This window comes from Mobula birostris, chromosome 22 (genome assembly GCF_030028105.1).
Source record: "Mobula birostris isolate sMobBir1 chromosome 22, sMobBir1.hap1, whole genome shotgun sequence".
In the NCBI taxonomy this organism is placed as follows: Eukaryota; Metazoa; Chordata; class Chondrichthyes; order Myliobatiformes; family Myliobatidae; genus Mobula; species Mobula birostris.
In genome coordinates, this window is record NC_092391.1 from 48,677,581 (window position 1) to 48,694,625 (window position 17,045).

At 42.4% G+C, this 17,045-nt stretch overlaps 1 protein-coding gene across 3 annotated transcripts in view; it reads right to left on the reverse strand.

Moving 5' to 3' along the window:
* cacna1ba (calcium channel, voltage-dependent, N type, alpha 1B subunit, a) overlaps window positions 1-17,045 on the reverse strand; it is a 927,013-nt gene that overhangs the window by 100,190 nt on the left and 809,778 nt on the right. For all 3 annotated transcript variants that reach the window (XM_072240685.1, XM_072240684.1, XM_072240686.1), the window contains 2 exons: window positions 14,808-14,891; window positions 4,761-4,877 (listed from right to left, as the gene is read on the reverse strand). In XM_072240685.1, coding sequence (XP_072096786.1) covers window positions 4,761-4,877; window positions 14,808-14,891 — 201 coding nt within the window. The remainder of the gene's footprint in view (window positions 1-4,760; window positions 4,878-14,807; window positions 14,892-17,045) is intronic.

Below are 17,045 nucleotides of genomic sequence, written 5' to 3' on the forward strand. Positions count from 1 at the left end.
GAGGCATCTCAGAATAAGCCATTAGTCATTTAGGTTTGAGACAAGGGGAAATTTCTTGAGTGTGGAGTGGTGGGTACCCAGTCATTATGTATGTTCAAGGGTGAAATCGAGGGTGGATGTTTGGAGGCTAATATGTGCTTTGGACAGGAAACTGGAAAGGAGCTATGATCTTATTGAACTGTAAAACAAGCTCAGGAAGACACTTAGCCAAACTCTTGCTACTAATTATTTAAAAAAACAATATTAAGAAACAATTCTCTATATTTATGTTATGGCCAGCTTTGAGAAGATGAAACTATAGAGCATTAGTGAGTTCTCCATTCACACCAAGTTTAAATTTATTGCCAGCTCACGATCAGATTTTCCTGTTGCATTGTATACACAAGAAACCAGGAGCAGAAGTAAGTCACCAGACTGACCAGTCAGTGTGAATATGACACCAGACTGACCAGTCAGTGTGATAATGTCTCCAGACTGACCAGTCAGTGTGATAGTGTCTCCAGACTGACCTTTCAGTGCAATAGTGTCTGATCAATGTTAGCCTCATCTCTCCATAGCTCTCAATTCTTACATTTTTAAAAATACATATCTCTCTTCACCTTAAAGAGATCGAATGATCTCACCTCCACCACTCTCAGGGTAGAGATTTACTACCTTCTAAGGGAAGGGATTTCTTCACACCTCATTTTTGTTGGCCAGGCCCATTATTTTATAACAATGCTCCCTTGTTTGTTACACTTTCTCTTGTAAAAGCATGTCGACTTCTCTCTGTCCAGCATTGCCCTTTCTTTGAACGGCACTGAATGCAACATCATAATTTAATAATCAATAATTTAAACTGGCTTATGGAAGCACATACACTCTGACTTGAATATTATACAAGACATTTCACTTAAACCACCACTTGTGTTTTATTTTCTGACATTTGTAGTTGGATTTTCAAAACGGCATGCAGGCCAAGTCAAAGTAATCAGGGCTGCATCTAAAGCCCTAAACCAATACACTTTTTGGTTCTGAAGTCATTGGTGTCCTTTACAACAGCCTGTGCAGCTCAGCCAAAGTTTACTTTATCTTTCCATACTTATCAAACACCAGTAATGCCAACATTTTCTGTGAATGAAAACAAACATGCAAAATATCAGGGAAACTAAATAAACGTATTTATTTTCCATATCACAGATAATATCAAACTGAAGAAGGAACTTGACATTTTGCCTCTGATTTCGGGTGTAAAATACCTTTCTACTCAAGTGAATTTTAAATCTAAGTCTCCAATGGGAAAGGGCTGATTATTTGTTCATTCCAGGATGAACTTTATTCACTGAAATTACAGTCATTTTTAATACTGCCAGATGTTTAATTACATAGCTAGTTCCCTGTGCCAAGGTATTGCTTTCGTGAACACTAGGGTGTACCCCGACATGGGTCAGTTGCTCGGTGCCGATCTGTTCTGGAGCCAATGCACTGTGATTCCCTCTGTCTTGTGAAAGTGACACAGTCACTTTCTTTGTAACCAATTACTGTTAACAATAGCCTAATTCAACCGGCCCCAATTGCTCAGAACAACAGATTGTTAAATTTACATGGCACGCTGCTTTTTATGCTCATTGAAGTGCTCGTTCACCTGCTGTCAAACAGTTGTAGACTTTTGCAAATGAACGTTTCTTCTCGTACGGGGGGAAAACTGCAACCATTAACCGACAGGTGGTGCAATTACACAATAAGAGACGCACCAGCCGAGCTGCAGCAGCCTCTCGAGCGAAGTTAAAAACCGGGTGATTAACAATTCCCGTGAAATGGAACAATTCCCACCTGATCCCTTCACTGCAATCCATTGCTGGGGTTATGTGGGTGTGCAGAGTTTTGAACACAGCCCAGCAGATCACGGAAAACAGCCTCCTCTCCATGTGGACTCTGGCTGAACTACTCACTGTTGGGTAAAGCCGCAGGAGCAACCAAATGGCCGCAACCACCCCGGACATCGTCTCTGCCCCCTCCCCATCAGGCATTAAATACAAAAGCACGTACCCCAAGCTCAAGGACAGCCCCTACCTCACTGTTATAAGACTATTTATTGAATGGTCCCCTAATACAGTAAGTTGGACTCTTGACCTCACAATCCACCTTGGTATCATCTCTCAGCATGTTGTCTACCCGCACGGCACTTCTTTGTACCTGCAACACTTTATTCTCCACTTTGCTATTGCTTTGGTTCTCACACTAACATGCCAAGGAATTGGAGCTGCAGCTCGATGACGGGAGAGTGAGGTAGTGACAGGTCGGAGCTACAGGGCGGTAGCCATCCCTAAGCTGCAGGAAGCAGGTACCTGGGCGACTGTCAGAAGAGGGAAAGAGAACGGGCAGCCAGCGGCCATTCCCCTCCACAATAAGTGTACCAGTTTGGACATGGTTGTGGGGGAGGGGTCAACTTGCCTGGTGGTAGCCATAGCAACCGGGTATCGCCCAGCGAGTCTGGCGTTGAGGCTCACAAGGGAAATTGGGGGAGAAGAGGACTGCAGACATGATAGGGGATTCCATGGTGGGAAGAGTAGACACGAGATTCTGTGAACACGATATAGACAGCTAGATATTTATCAAGTGTCTGGGTCATGGACGTCTCCGATCGAGTCCACAGCATTCTAAAGGGGAAAGGTAAGCAGCCAGACGTTTTGGTACATATTGACACCAATGACATAGGTAGGAAAGTAGAGGAGGTCTTGAAGAGAGGATTTAGAAGGCTAGACAGAAAATAGGACTTCCAGGATAGTAATCTCTGGATTGCTGCCTGTGCCACATGCCAGTGAGGCTAAGACTAGGATGATTTGGCAGATGAATGCATGGCTGAGGAACTGGTGTTGGAGGCAAAGCTTCAGACTTCTGGATCATTGGGATCTCCTCTGGGGTAAGTATGACCTGTAAAACAGAGACAGGTTATACCTGAACACAAGGCAGACCAATAACCTTGCGGGCAGGTTTGCTGGAAGTGTTGGTGTTGGGATGGTTTAAACTAATGTGGGAGGGGAATGAGAACCAGAGTGACAGAGCTAAGGGTGGAGCAGTTGATATACAGACAGAGGCAGTGTGTAGTGAAACTGTCAGGAAGGACAGGCAGGTGAAAGGACTACAGCCCAGGGTTCTGAAAGAGGTAGCTGAAGAGATCGTGGAGGCGTTAGTAATGATCTTTCAAGAATCACTAGATTCTGGAATGGTACAGGAGGACTGGAAAATTGCAAACGTCACTCCACTCTTCAAGGGAGGGAGGCAGAAGAAAGGAAATTATAGGCCAGTTAGCCGGACCTCCGTGGTTGGGAAGATGCTGGAGTCGATTTTTCAGGAGGATTCACATGATAGGCCAAAGTCAGCATGGTTTCCTTAGGGGAAAATTCTGTCTGACACATCTGTTGGAATTCTTTGATGAAATAAGAAGCAGGATAGACAAAGGAGAAACAGTAGGTGTGGTGTACTTGGATTTTCAGAAAGCCTTTGACAAGGTGCAGCACATGAGGCTGCTTAGCAAAATAAGAGCCCATGGTATTACAGAAAAGCTGGATAGAGCATTGGCTGAATGATAGGAGGCAAAGAAGTGGGAATAAAAGGAGCCTTGCCAGTGACTAGTGGTGTTCTGCAGGAGTCAGTTTTGGGACTGCTTCTTTTTATGTTGTATGTTAATGATCTGGATGATGAAATTAATGGCATTGTGGCCGAGTTTGTGGACGCTACAAAGATCGGTGGAGGAGCAGAGAGTGCTGAAGAAGCAGGGAGGTTGCAGAAGGATTTGGATAGATTTGGAGAGCGAGCAAAGAAGTGACAGATGGAATACAGTGTCAGGGAGTGCATGGTCTTGCACCTTGGTGGAAGGAATAAAATGTAGACTATTTTCTAAATGGTGAGAAAATTCAAAAGTCTGAGATGCAAAGGAACCTGGGAGTCCTTGTGCAGGATTCCCTGAAGGTTAAACTGCAGGTTGAGTTGGTGGTGAGGAAGGCAAATGTAATGTTAGCATTCATTTTAAGAGGACTAGAAAGTAAGAGCAAACATGTGATGCTGAGGCTTCACTTGGAGTGTTGTGATCAGTTTTGGGACCCTTGAAGGATGCACCGACATTGTAAAAGGTTCAGAAGAAGTATTCTGGGAATGAAAGGGTCAGCATATGAGGACCGTTTGATGGCTCAGGGCCCTAACTCACTGGAATTTAGAAGGCTATTGGGGGAGCTCCTTTATCTATTGAATGTTGAAAGGCTTAAATAGACTGGATGTGGATAGGATGTTTCCTGTGGTGGGAGAGTCTAGGATCAGAGGGCACAGCCTCAAAATAGAGGGATGTCTATTCGGGTTGGAGATGAGGAGGAACTTCTTTAGCCAGAGGGTGGCAGATCTGTGGAATTCATTGCTAAAGGCGGCTAAAGAGGCCAGGTCATCGCATATATTTAAGGCAGAGGTTGATAGATTCTTGATTAGTCAGGGTGTTAAAGGTTACGGTGAGAAAACAGGAGAATGGGGTTGAGAAGAAAATGAATCAGCCATTATGACATGGCAGAGCAGACTCAATGGACTAAATGGCCTAATTCTGCTCCTTTGGCTTATGGTCTTGCGGTCTTCTACCTCAATGCGCTGTTGTAATGAATTGATCTGTATGAATAGTATGCAAGACAAGTTTTTCAATGTACATGGAAACAATAATAAACCAATTTACCAAATTTCTTATTCTAAATGCCTGCCCTTAAGGAAAGACATAGTGGTTTCTGGTTATGGTAACACACCTTAAAGGACTGCACAAATGTCCAGAGCAAAATCCGGATGGTATATCCTTGGCGGAGGAGCTTGATGAGGCGTGCTGCTCGGAACAGCCGCAGAAAGCTGAGATTGATGAAGTTATCCTGGCAAAAGGGAAGTGAGTAAACTATGGTAAGTGTCAATATTCAGAACCATGGCATTACAGGACTTAGACCTAAAACATCAATAATTCCATTGTATTAGGCTCAGGAGCTCCTAATACAATGTCTTTTAAAGGAACATGCAATGTAACATTTCATTTGCAACATCTGCTCTTTAACTGAAATGTTAATTGGTTATTTTCCAGAGGTTAAATGCAAGTGAAAAACCAATTGAAGTTTATATTTATATATATTTCAGTCTCAAAGTTCCCCCTTTACGGTTAAAAGTTGGACAAAAGTTTCCTTTAAAATTGTTACCTAAAGATCACATTAAGGGCAATGTTCTGAATTACAAGATATACAGAACGTATTCGTATCGGTGATGAAACAGAAAAAATTATGAGCACAAGCTTTAGGCATTTACCAATACTAAGTAAAGAGTAATTATTCCAATTTAAGTTTTAATATCTTATTCATACAATCATGGATAATATTCACAATTTACTCAGTCGTGCAAGGAGAAGGATCTTTATTAATAATTCCACTGGCATTAGACTACGGGTTCACTCTCAATTTTGTCTGGGGACATGGAAATTTTACATTTTGATTTCTAATGATGAACACTTAAAAAAACAATCATCGCGTCATTCCACCTGTGGAAAATTAACACTTTGCAGCAAGCTGAAGGCAGAACAACTCAAATCATTAAACTGTTGCAGTTCATGAATGGTGCAAGTGTGAACTGGCATCACTTTCTTTTAATTGCTCCATGCAGCCGTGGAGCTAGTGTCTGTGCAGATTATTGCTGTGCCAAATTCATCACCAGTACTAATTTAACATTTGCAAGCAGACAGTAAATTCTAGGGCTATCATCTGAGCAAACTGATTAGCTTCAACTCACAGTCAAATCCTGGGATGGATTTTGAAGAAACTAACTGCGGGAAGAACTCAGTGAGTTGAGCTGTATCTCTGGGGGAATTGTTGACATTTTCAAACCAAATCCTGCATCAGGCCAATTCAACAATTCCTTTTCCTCCTACAGACACCGCTCGGCTCGCTGAGTTCCTTCCTCAGAGAGTTGCTGTGGATTGCAGTAAATGCATTTTGAAGAAGGCTGCGCTAAATCATCTGGGAAAGTTGAATTTTAGATGGGAAAAATGTGTGATTTTCACCCCTCAGTAGCAAGAGGCCACCGATGGAGCATTTAGTGATTCTTATATGGTTGTTCTAATTACATCCACATTCCAACAAGGAAAGCGATGGACTTGCCTTGAAAAAAATTGTTCAACCAATACAGAGAAACACATTACAATCAGATGCTTCATAAAATGGGGCTATTTGCCAACAACACCCATATCCCACTGACCTGCTAGGAATCACCTGCCCATTGAAAAGCAGAATTAATCCTTGAGGGCTAGGCACTCACTGAAAAGATTGTTTATAACCACTGGATTAGTCAAATATTCAGTGTAAAGTGGAGTTTATGGATTATGGCTTTCTAAAGTTTTTTTATATCCTGTGAGTATCTGGAGCCTGCCAGCGTAGGACCTATCTCACAAAGGTAGCAAATGGGTTACAACAAATTGACTGAGCTATTGTACACTCAGCTGTCAATTGGAATTCAATACCCCCTGGTATCTTGTTTTGTATCTGTTCACCCAGTCACCAGAAAGGGTTTGGTTGTGGATCCTTTTTGGATTTTAAACTGTCCATGTGCAGGTTCCACAACCAAATCCTTTCTGGTGACTGGGTGAACAGATACAAAACAAGATACCACAGACTATTGAATTCCAATTGACAAAATATTTTCCAGACATGAAGCATCTGTGACATAGAAGCAGTGGGATTTGTGCGTTGAACGCTCTCCTGCCCAATCAGACCTTTTGCAAGCTTAGTTAGTGACCAATTGTCAACTTCGTAACATGAGTGAGTTAATGGAAAATCACAGTAGTTTAGCTCCACTGAGATGTTCTAACTAAACCGATGCTTTGGAATCTTTTCCACACTTAAAACAGAGTTTGGCAGGAGTTAAACTTTCACATCAGCATTCCAAGAAATGCTGCACAGTTGAAAATGAGTGGTGCAATATCATATGGCAAAAATGGAATCACTTGGGCAAACTATAAGCAAGAATTTTGGTTGAAGGATTGGACAGAGAGGTACACTGGGGTGATAATCTCCATCTGAACAGCAAAAGAACTGGGAGGAGGACTGTACGGGGAAATAATCCACAAAATATCAAAGTGAACACAAATTAGAGTCTACATTCATGCAGACTTGATAAAAAGAAGCAAAAGCCTTCACAATGAAAACTGTTGCATTGTTGCTTTGTTTATAATTTAGGCTCCACTTTCCATACAAACCAAATCCAGAACAGATCTTATGGCAAAGAATTGTGCAATTCTTACACCTCTGGCTCCAACCACACATTTCCCTTATTCTGACTGAATTTTTCAAAAACCCAAAACACCTTATTTGTTTTTAAAGCTTCTTTGAAAGCTCAAGACATACTTGAGCTAAGCTTCACCTATTTAGAATTGTCTTCAATTCAGCATAAGTTGAAATATCCAAATTAACTTTCCAGTTTCAATTAAATAGAATTAGAAATAGAATTGTGCAGACTTTGTGCCGTAGACGTATTTTAGGGTTTGTTTACCTTCTGCCATGTACTTCCCATAAACAGCACTAGATTCCAATGATCACAGTTTGAATCTCGCCTTGGGTGCCCTTAGATACAGTCTGCAGTACTCTCAAGGAAACAAGGTAAAATTTTGGTTGTTATTTCCCGTTGTAGTTTCTTCACACAGAATGGAGTTTTTGTTCAGTTAATAGAGGCATGCAGCATGGAAACAGGCCTTTGGTCCAACTGGCCCATGCCAATCAAGTGACCCATTTAAACTCATGCCATTTGGCCCATAACCTTTCCTATCCACATACCTATCTAAATGTCTTGTGTGGTGTGTCAATGGAATGGTGAGAAAGACATCTGGCTGAACAACAGATCTGCACTCTTCCTCTTCTAATGAAACAGCTAACAACTTCCTTGGATTTCAACCCTTCAATAGATGGCCAGGGGATTCTTTCTGTTGTAGAGGGTTCATGGACAATTCAGGGAAAGGAAGCTGCATAAAGTGGCAAGTGTGGCATTTCCTTGTCATCTCCTGAATGGGAGAGCCTGTAACTTCTTGGTCATTTCTCAGGAAGAGAGAAACAAGAAGATTATATGTCCCTGATACTGGAATCTTACAAAATTTCATTTTATAACTCTGAGTGGGAGTATGTTTCTCTGCATTTCCATTGGGGAATTTGAAATATAATTAGGTATTCAGAAGAAATATGTGACTGGAATAAAAATGGTGTCTAATAGATACAGCTAACTCAATGCTAATTTCATAAAATGTCAAATTTGTTAATCACCCCATTAGTGACAAGAAAACAGTGTCAGTCTTGGAATAAAATAGCATTTTCATATAACTGATCTTGAAGATAAACCTAATTGACGTAGAACATGTCAGGTTGGGTGGGAGCTGAGGGACCAAGGGGAAGGAAGTTTCCTAACCATTTTTTCTTCATTGTAATTGCTGTTTAGGCCCTAGAGCGGAGCCTGCAGCTTCTTTGGGGAAGAAGTTAGTTTGGTATTGGACTGAGGCAATGTGGGACCCTGCTCAGTATATATCCTTTACTATCCTATGAAACGCCTGCAGAATTTCAGAATAGTCAGCTAGTTTTTTTTTGCCTGAGTGGACAAGTTAATGGTTAGTAAAAATTCAGAGTAACACTGCCTCATTAGCTGGAGCATGACATCAGCAAATGAGGGGAGAGAGCACTGCAAAACTTGTAAATCTCCAAATCTTCAAATGAGCCTGTAAACAGTTCACTTGCTTTTCAGTTCCACTGTCAATGAGTCAGAGTTATACAACATTGAAACAGGTCCTTTGGCCCACCAAGGCCATGCTAACCACCTACCACCCATTTATGCTAACCCTACGATATCATTCCCCCTGGCTTTTCCATCAACTTCCCACCAATTTCTACCTCCTATTTACACTGTTTCCAGCAGTTAATTAACTTACTGAGGTGTGAGAGGAAACTAAAGCAAACCCACACTGGAGGTCATGGTTGGACCAGTGTTTCTGGAGCTGTAGGATAGCAGCTGTACAACTCTGCTGCCCTGGTACAATTTGGACCATTGCCCCAGAGGTCACAGATGGACCAGTGTTTCTGGACCCTTGGGACAGCAGATGTCCAACTCTGCTGCTCTGGTACAATTTGGACCATTGCCCCAGAGGTCACGGTTGGACCAGTGTTTCTGGAACCTTGGGACAGCAGACGTCCAACTCTGCTGCTCTGGTACAATTTGGACCATTGCTTTGGACAGCTGTGAGGCACTGTCACAGGGGAACATTTCACATTCTACCCTGATGTGGTCTAATCTTTCACTCAAAGACTTCATCTCATTTTTGTCTTGCTAAGATGAATGTGAACAATCTAACTCAGCCTATTTTTTCTTATTTGAGTTCTAGCTCTGCCTTGATAAAGCCTCTGTTATATGATGGTCCACATGCTGCTCCTTCCCCATCCACCTATAAATTACCATCCATTTTATCTCTGACATACACATTTTAGACAGATATGATCAACATGGCACCAAGGCTCTTCCTTCACACTTAGATATGCACTTTAGTTCAAACACAATCCATCCGTATTTCCGACAGGCTTAGTGAATTCCTCTGAATAAAGCTGATTAAAAAACTACCGCAGATAATTATTTCAAGCCTTTCTTTCAATCTTAAGAGATACGATTGGGCCAAATTCGAAGCACCTAATCACATTAGAATTTTTCCTGTGTTTTTCTGGAGCAATATTCTTTCAGTGGCCAATATGGATAAATACCAATTGGGGAACTATTCACAAAGAACAATTATAGGAGATGGCTAAACTCAAGGGAGCAGTTAAGGCAGTGCAGTCATTCACACTGCCTCAGTAAATGAACGTTTCACTTCTAAATCTTTAATACTCTCAGGACCTCCTTCCACCCAGCTCTTTATAAAATCAGCCCAGTTAACTGGTTAACAATTATCAAAAGTTAATACAAAAGCAAAAGTTAATTCAACTGACTAATCTAATCACTATAGGGTAAATTATTTGACATAATTTGCTATTATTAGTGAAAAAGTCTCTTGCAAAGCAAATATTATTTGTACCAGTTCTCTGTTTTGCTCCTTCTAGACACTCCTTGTCTTTCTATTTGCCTTCCCATTTTAAATGAACCTTTTAATAAAATTAAAGGGTGAGGAACAGCTCCCAAGACTCCAGTAATGAAACGCTCAGCAGTAGGTCAATAAGTTTGTAAGACTGAAGCTGCAAAAATGGATACCGCACACACTTGCACCTCAGAACATAGCAAAATCAGAGAAAATGAACAAGCGTCACTTCTTTCTGTCAGCACCAAGTAAAAGGAAAAGCAAAACTATAAAGCAATGCAATTGCAATCCAAAGATTTCTTAAATTGATGAAACCAACCAGTTGCTACATGTTGATGTTGTTCATGGGTGATTGATGTTGGCAATATGCAAAGAAAGATTTTGTTTTGTGCACGGTTAAGCAGCAGGTGCAGAACATAGGCAGATACATGGTTTTCATTTGTGTGTTCATTGGATGACGTGATTCAGCAGACCGTTGGAGAAAATAAGGAACAAAGACAAAAGGAAGTGAGAAATCAGATGAGATAAACTAAACCTGATAAAGTAAAAGCACAGCGTCAGCTGAGTCATATAACAGTCTGGCAAACCAGTGTTAGAACTCATGACCTTTAAAGTCATGCTAACACACAATCTCATAAAAAATCAGAATGTGAACTGATTAAAGATCCATCAAATCAATATAAAATTAAGGAGCAACAATGTTTATTCAACCCTGTGATGTTGAATAACAATTTATAGTTGAATAATCACAACATATAAAACTCACAGTTCTGAAAATCATATCAGGTTTTTAACAAATTTTAGTCGTTCAAGCACATCAATAAAATGATTTGTCTTTATTGAAGTACAAGATTCTTCATTACACTTTCTATCCAGGTAATTGTTTTACCTCACAGAGGGCATATTAAATCATTAACCCTTAATACAACCTGGGCAATGTTTGAGTAATCCACTTTACGGGTATTAAACAGGTACATTTTGTAGCAGACTGTGAGATAGAATATCATTTAATGGCAGGGCTCATCAGGGATTGGATGCAGAAATTTAAATCACTGGTAAACCAGGAATCCCCAACAGAATGACAGATTCTTTTGGGCATTGATACTTGATATCAGATCAGCTTTGACTCTGATGCTACCGTAGTCAAATAAAATGCTAATAATTGCTGTGGATCACAAATTATGGCAAGTGGTAGGTGATTTTGCATGTCCTGCCAACACAAGGTACTTTATCTCACCTCTTGGAGGAGGCTACAGGAAAGGAAGTGAATTGCTTTAGTTCAAAAAAATGCCCAAGGTTATCCTCATATAAACTGACTGCAAATGTAAAGCATAATAGCAGAAGATCATCTAATTTCAATTTGTTTCCTGTTAATTGTCAGTAATTAATGATTATTCAAAGTAATTGAATCTAGAATTGTGGCTCCTAAAGAAACACACACAAACAAATGAACATTAGAATAAATATGCATTTGATTTCATGAATACAAATGTATTGTTTATCATTTACTTCAGACTAATAAACAATACAATTTCCATGTAGGTTGGATGCAATAGAAGAAATCAGGAAGTACTCTTAACTTCAAGGGTTATGTTAATAAACCTCATCAAAACTAATTATCAATGGAAGCAGCACACTTCACACCCGACTGTGTCACCTGACCAACGTCCTAACTGGTTTCCCATTCTCGAGAGTGTGCACGCCAATAATTTCAACAAAGCCCAAGGCAATAATTTGACAGAAGTTGCCCTGATCTCATTTTACTTGTTAAAGAAAGAGAAGTGGTACTGGAAATCAAGAACAAAATGATGAGCCAAAGCCTGAAGATGAGTGCTGCCAAGCAAAACATAAATGTGGTGAGTCTATTGGTAGTTGACTAATCCTAAACCATCAGGCTCTTGAACAAAAAAGAATAGCTACACTCATTTAAGGACTTATTTAAAGACTCTGTTATATCGTTAATTCATGCTCATTATTTATTGCTATTTATTTATATCTGATAATAAACTTTACTTTGAACTTTGGTCCATGCATTTTACAATATTTGGCTTTTCCGTGTTTCCTTTCAACATGGAAGACAATTTTGACCCACTGAGACTGTGCTGTCTTACAGAGGAATCTCACTCCCCCTTTAATTCTATCTTGGAATCTATTTTTCCCATTAACTCCTGCTGATTCTGCCACTCATCTACATACAAATTGGCAATTAACCCACCAACCTGCATGTCTTTCCTCCAAGAGAACCACAACCTTGTTGTAGAGATTGGAGGCTTGTGTGCCTCAATGACCCGGAGAGCTATGTTGGCTTTATGCTTTGGCTCTTGGTAGAATCACCCATGCCAAACAGGTCAAAAAGTGGCCCACCAGGTCTGGGGGCTCAGCTCAGAGCTAATAACCTTGGCTGGTAAAACAACATTGTTATGGAAACAGCAAAGAGGGAACCTTCTACATCTGAGTGCAACGGTATTCTTGACTCTCCACCTGGGACTTGCATGCCTGACAGTAGTAAAAACCAAGCTACTGACACGATGAAGGAAGCCCTGAGCACCGCCGGAGATGGACCTTCACTGCTGCCCTAAACACGAGTGACGTAATGGGCAGTAGGTAGGCTGCACGTCTTTAGGATATGGGTGGAAACCGGAACATTGAGGGGAAACCCACAGTCTTGGGGAGAATGTGCAAACCCCATGCAGACAAAACTCGAGGTCAGGATTGAACTTGGGTCCCTGGAGCTGAGAGGCTGTGGCTGCATCACTGTACCACCACTTTCGATTTCCCTTTACTTCTTGGTGCTCCTTTGTATATTTTTCTCTTCAGTTTTCCTATTCTTCCCGTGCTATGTGTAACTTCCCAATGGACGAACAGGCATCCATGCCAGTCCCTGACTGTTTTGCACTATGAAAAGACTGGGTCTCCGGCATCTCACCACCCTGAGACGGACTTGTATAATTAATCACTATTTGGGGCCCCTAGGGCAAAGTTTAACCTCCAGGCAGCTGGTCTGCAGAGGAAATTTCTAATGTTGTTACAGGAGTCTTATGGAGCTCACTGCACAGCCGTGTCCTGCCCCAAATATTACAACATCTATCAAGTTCAGTTGATGGATAAATGGTCACTGTGAGCAAAATATTTCATTTGTTTAATGAGCAGGCTTGGTCAGATCATAAACAGGGCTGGAGTGTATCCTGAGCTTTGTAAACAGAGAGGGTGATTACTATTACCAACAATGCAGGGCGATTTAACACAGCCTTACTGTTGCAAGTACAGAGAGGCTCCTCAACCACGGTGGAAGACGCTTGCCATTTAATCTCCGGTTGCAGCAGTTCAGGACTTCAGTAAAGCTAAGGTTGGCATCACTGCTACTCTATACCAAGGCCTCTTCTTCAGAGACATGGAAACTCAAGTCAGACAAGGACTTGGCTGTCGTTCCTGGACAGCACCCAGTTGGCAGTCAGGGCCAAAGGAGATGATGCTGACAAATATTGACCTGTTTTGTGGAAACATGCAGATAAAACTTTGTGGCTGTTACCAGTCCCTGGTGAGTCCACGCTCGTTATCAACTGCCTCCAGCTGAAAAGTGTCAGTTCTCCCACCAAGTACAAGACTGGCATATGCAAGTCCGCCTTATTGGGTATGTTGCACCAATGACTTTCTCTTTCAAAGACCATTGTAATTTTAACTAAATCATCGTCGTGCAGCACTGATAGAAAATCACCAAAATTCAGAGATTGCGCAACAATGGCTAATGTCCACCAAGACAAAAGTTAGCCCAGGCAAGCAATATTAAAACAACTTCTCCATTAAAACAAAAGATAAGTCAACCAATGAGGCTGGAATGGATTACTGAAAGTATCAACGGGCAAACGTTCTACCAACTTCTTCTGCAATCTCAGAGATCTGGATGTAATTGAAGGATGCAAAGTGCCCAGTCATTAACACCAGCACCAATAATCCCCAGCATCTTGCTCACAGCTTAAGGTGTGCTCTTCTCCACTGTGGTGAGCTGTGCCTTACTGTGGCTCAGGAGCTCAATAGCATCAAATCATTGAGATCGTTTCCAATGTGTTACCTGTGTAAATCTGAAACACCAAGCTTATTTCACCCATTGCAGTCCGGCCCCCGAGGAGGAGTGTTTGATTCAATCCCTTCATTTTGTTCAGAAGAACAGGTCCACTGAAAAGCCAAATTATGCTGAGAATTCTGCATTGAGACTGATCTGACATCCTAACGACAGGAAACAAATAAATGGGAAGCCCAGCGCTTGGAGGGAAAATTGTGCATCACTTCCACTGACTATAACTTTCCTCAGTCCTTTGCTCGAGGAAACAGGGAGGCTGCCTCTGCCACAACAGTTTGTCCAAATGTGTTCCTTGCTTAAGAAACTGGTAAAGGGAAAGGGAGGGGGATGGAGATGCGTGCAAGGGAGAGGACCTAGTAAAACGTGTGAACCAAAGGGTGAATTCACATTTTTCCACCATGACCAGACCAATTATTATCAGGATTTTGTTTAATGGTTAAAAGGTTCAAGCGGAACAAGCATGCAGCGAACCTCTCCTCTCTTGAATTCCTGTACAAAGGACAGCTGCTGTGGAGCCAGTTGCCTTCGTATCAATGTCAGCATGAACCTGCTGCTTCTTCTCACTTAGGACAGAGTTAAAGCCAAGTGCAAACGGTACAAGACCCAGCCTGCCTCACCACAAGTGGCTCAATGCAAGGTAGGAATACTCACCGCTAGTTCAGTGACTAAAATATCAGTTATACTTCCCAGTACAGTTACAAAGTCAAACACATTCCATGCATCACGGAAGTAATTCTATGCAAAAAGAGAGGAAAAAAAATCAGTATCAAATTGTCAGCAATTGTACACATCATACAGATTTATTCCAGCGTGGGCAGATGCTCCCCCAGTGTTTCTCTGGAACAGATTTAACTTCACTTCCGGGTCATTACAGGTGGCGATGTTGTTAGCTGACCCTAAGTACCCACAGGTATGGGGGGTGGGGGTACACTCTGGTGACAGGTTCCCTCAGAACTGGCAGTTCAAAGGTTGACTGGAAAGATGAGAAAACCCACAGCTCACCCACAGGAAAGTGGAGATGCACCTGGCAGTGAGATTTCAGGTCATTAAGTGATGCATAGATAAGGGGGATGGTAACAGTCCTTTCCCCAGGGGAGGGGAGCCCCAAACTATCGAGGGTGAAATGGGGGAAGACTTAAAAGGGACCCGAGAGGCAACCTGGTCATGCAGAAAGTGGTGGGTATATGCAAAGAGCTGCCGGAGGAAGTGGTCAGATAGGTACATGGAGGAACAGGGCTTCGAGGGATACCGACTGAACACAGGAAGTTGGGATTAAATGGATGGGCACCATGGTTGTCATGGGATGCTTGGGCTGAAAGGCCTGTATTCATGTTGTGTTGCTCTCTCCACAAACTAGAATCATGGAGTCCTACGGCACAGGATTGGGGTCTCGCAGTCCGCCTCGTCTATACCAACCACAATGTCTATCCACTCTATACTAAACATATTTGCCTGCATTAGCCTATATCCTGTACACCTTCCCTATCCTGTGCAGAAGCACTTTGAAATATTTTAATTGTATCAGCCTCTATTACCTCCAGTGACAGTACGTTTCACATAACCAACACACCCTGTGTGGACAATTTAACCATCAGATTTCCTTCAAAATTTTCCTCCCTCACCTTGAACTTGTGTTCTCTAGTTGTAGACTCTGCTGCCCTGAGACAAGGTCTATGACCTTCATAATTTTATAAATCTCTATCGGATCACCCTCAACCTCCCGTAGTCCAGTGAGATAAGACCGGCCAATGCGATCTATCCCTGTAACTGCAGTCCTCCATTCCAGGCAACACCCTGGTGAGTCTCTCTGTTGTTAAGCGCAGTCTAACTATGACATCCCAACTCGGAGTTTCAGCCGATGAAGGTGAGCATACCAAATGCCTTCTTCACTTCCCGGTCTACCTTCGGCAAACTCTCAGGTGAGTTGTGTTTCTATGACTATGAAGCGATGTGAATGTTAGAGGTGCTGAGTGATTTGTGTGATGTCAGCAGTGGACATCACTGGTTCATTGCCAAACTATTTCTGTTTCCTCAAGACAGCGCCCAGGGTGCACACTGCCATTCGGACTCAACACCACCACCAACGGGAACTAACGTCAGATATCCATTAATCCTGTTCTTGATTGGATAAGGACTGTACACAAGCCCCCAGTTCCTCTTTCCCCATCCCCTAAACTCCTGGTGACATGGTGGCTCTGATCGTCAGCCTGCTACCACATTATCGGACAACCAAGGACCTTCCAGGCTGAGTAGCTGGATCACACAATCCACTGACAATTCAATGCCCCCAGGCCCATCACCATGAGGCTTCAATGCGTTAATGTTCCAACAGTACAATCAGCAACTCAGTAAGGCCCTGATCGATCAAAGTGCCAATTCCCCAAGGCTCCTTGATGGAGGAATTCAGCCTGCCCTGGATGATCATCCATTGGCTGGGACCCTGCTATCTCCCCAGCCCGTGTTTGGAGCACAGACCCTCCAACATCTGGTCACTTCAACCTCCCCCTCCCACACCCCTATCACTGGAAGGATGACCAATTGGGCCCCACCCCCAATTGTCCAATCATCACTTGGCCGCAAATGGTTAGATTACCCAACTAACTCCACAGGCCCAGGCGTAGAGGGACTTGTGTCTGCTGTCTCCTTCTCTGTCCACTAGCCTAACAGCCCAGCCTCGGTCCTGAAGGCTGCACCTTCCATTGCTTCTTGAGTAGCACACGGAGGAAAGGGGGCAACAGAGCAAGTGCTGCTGTCTAACAGCTACAGTGTCACAGGTTCAATCCTGACTTTGGTTGCTTTCTATCAGGGGTCTGCACGTTCCTCCTGTGGCCACGCTGTAATTTCCTCCCACATCCCAAAGACGCGAAGGTTAACTGGTGACTGAGACTG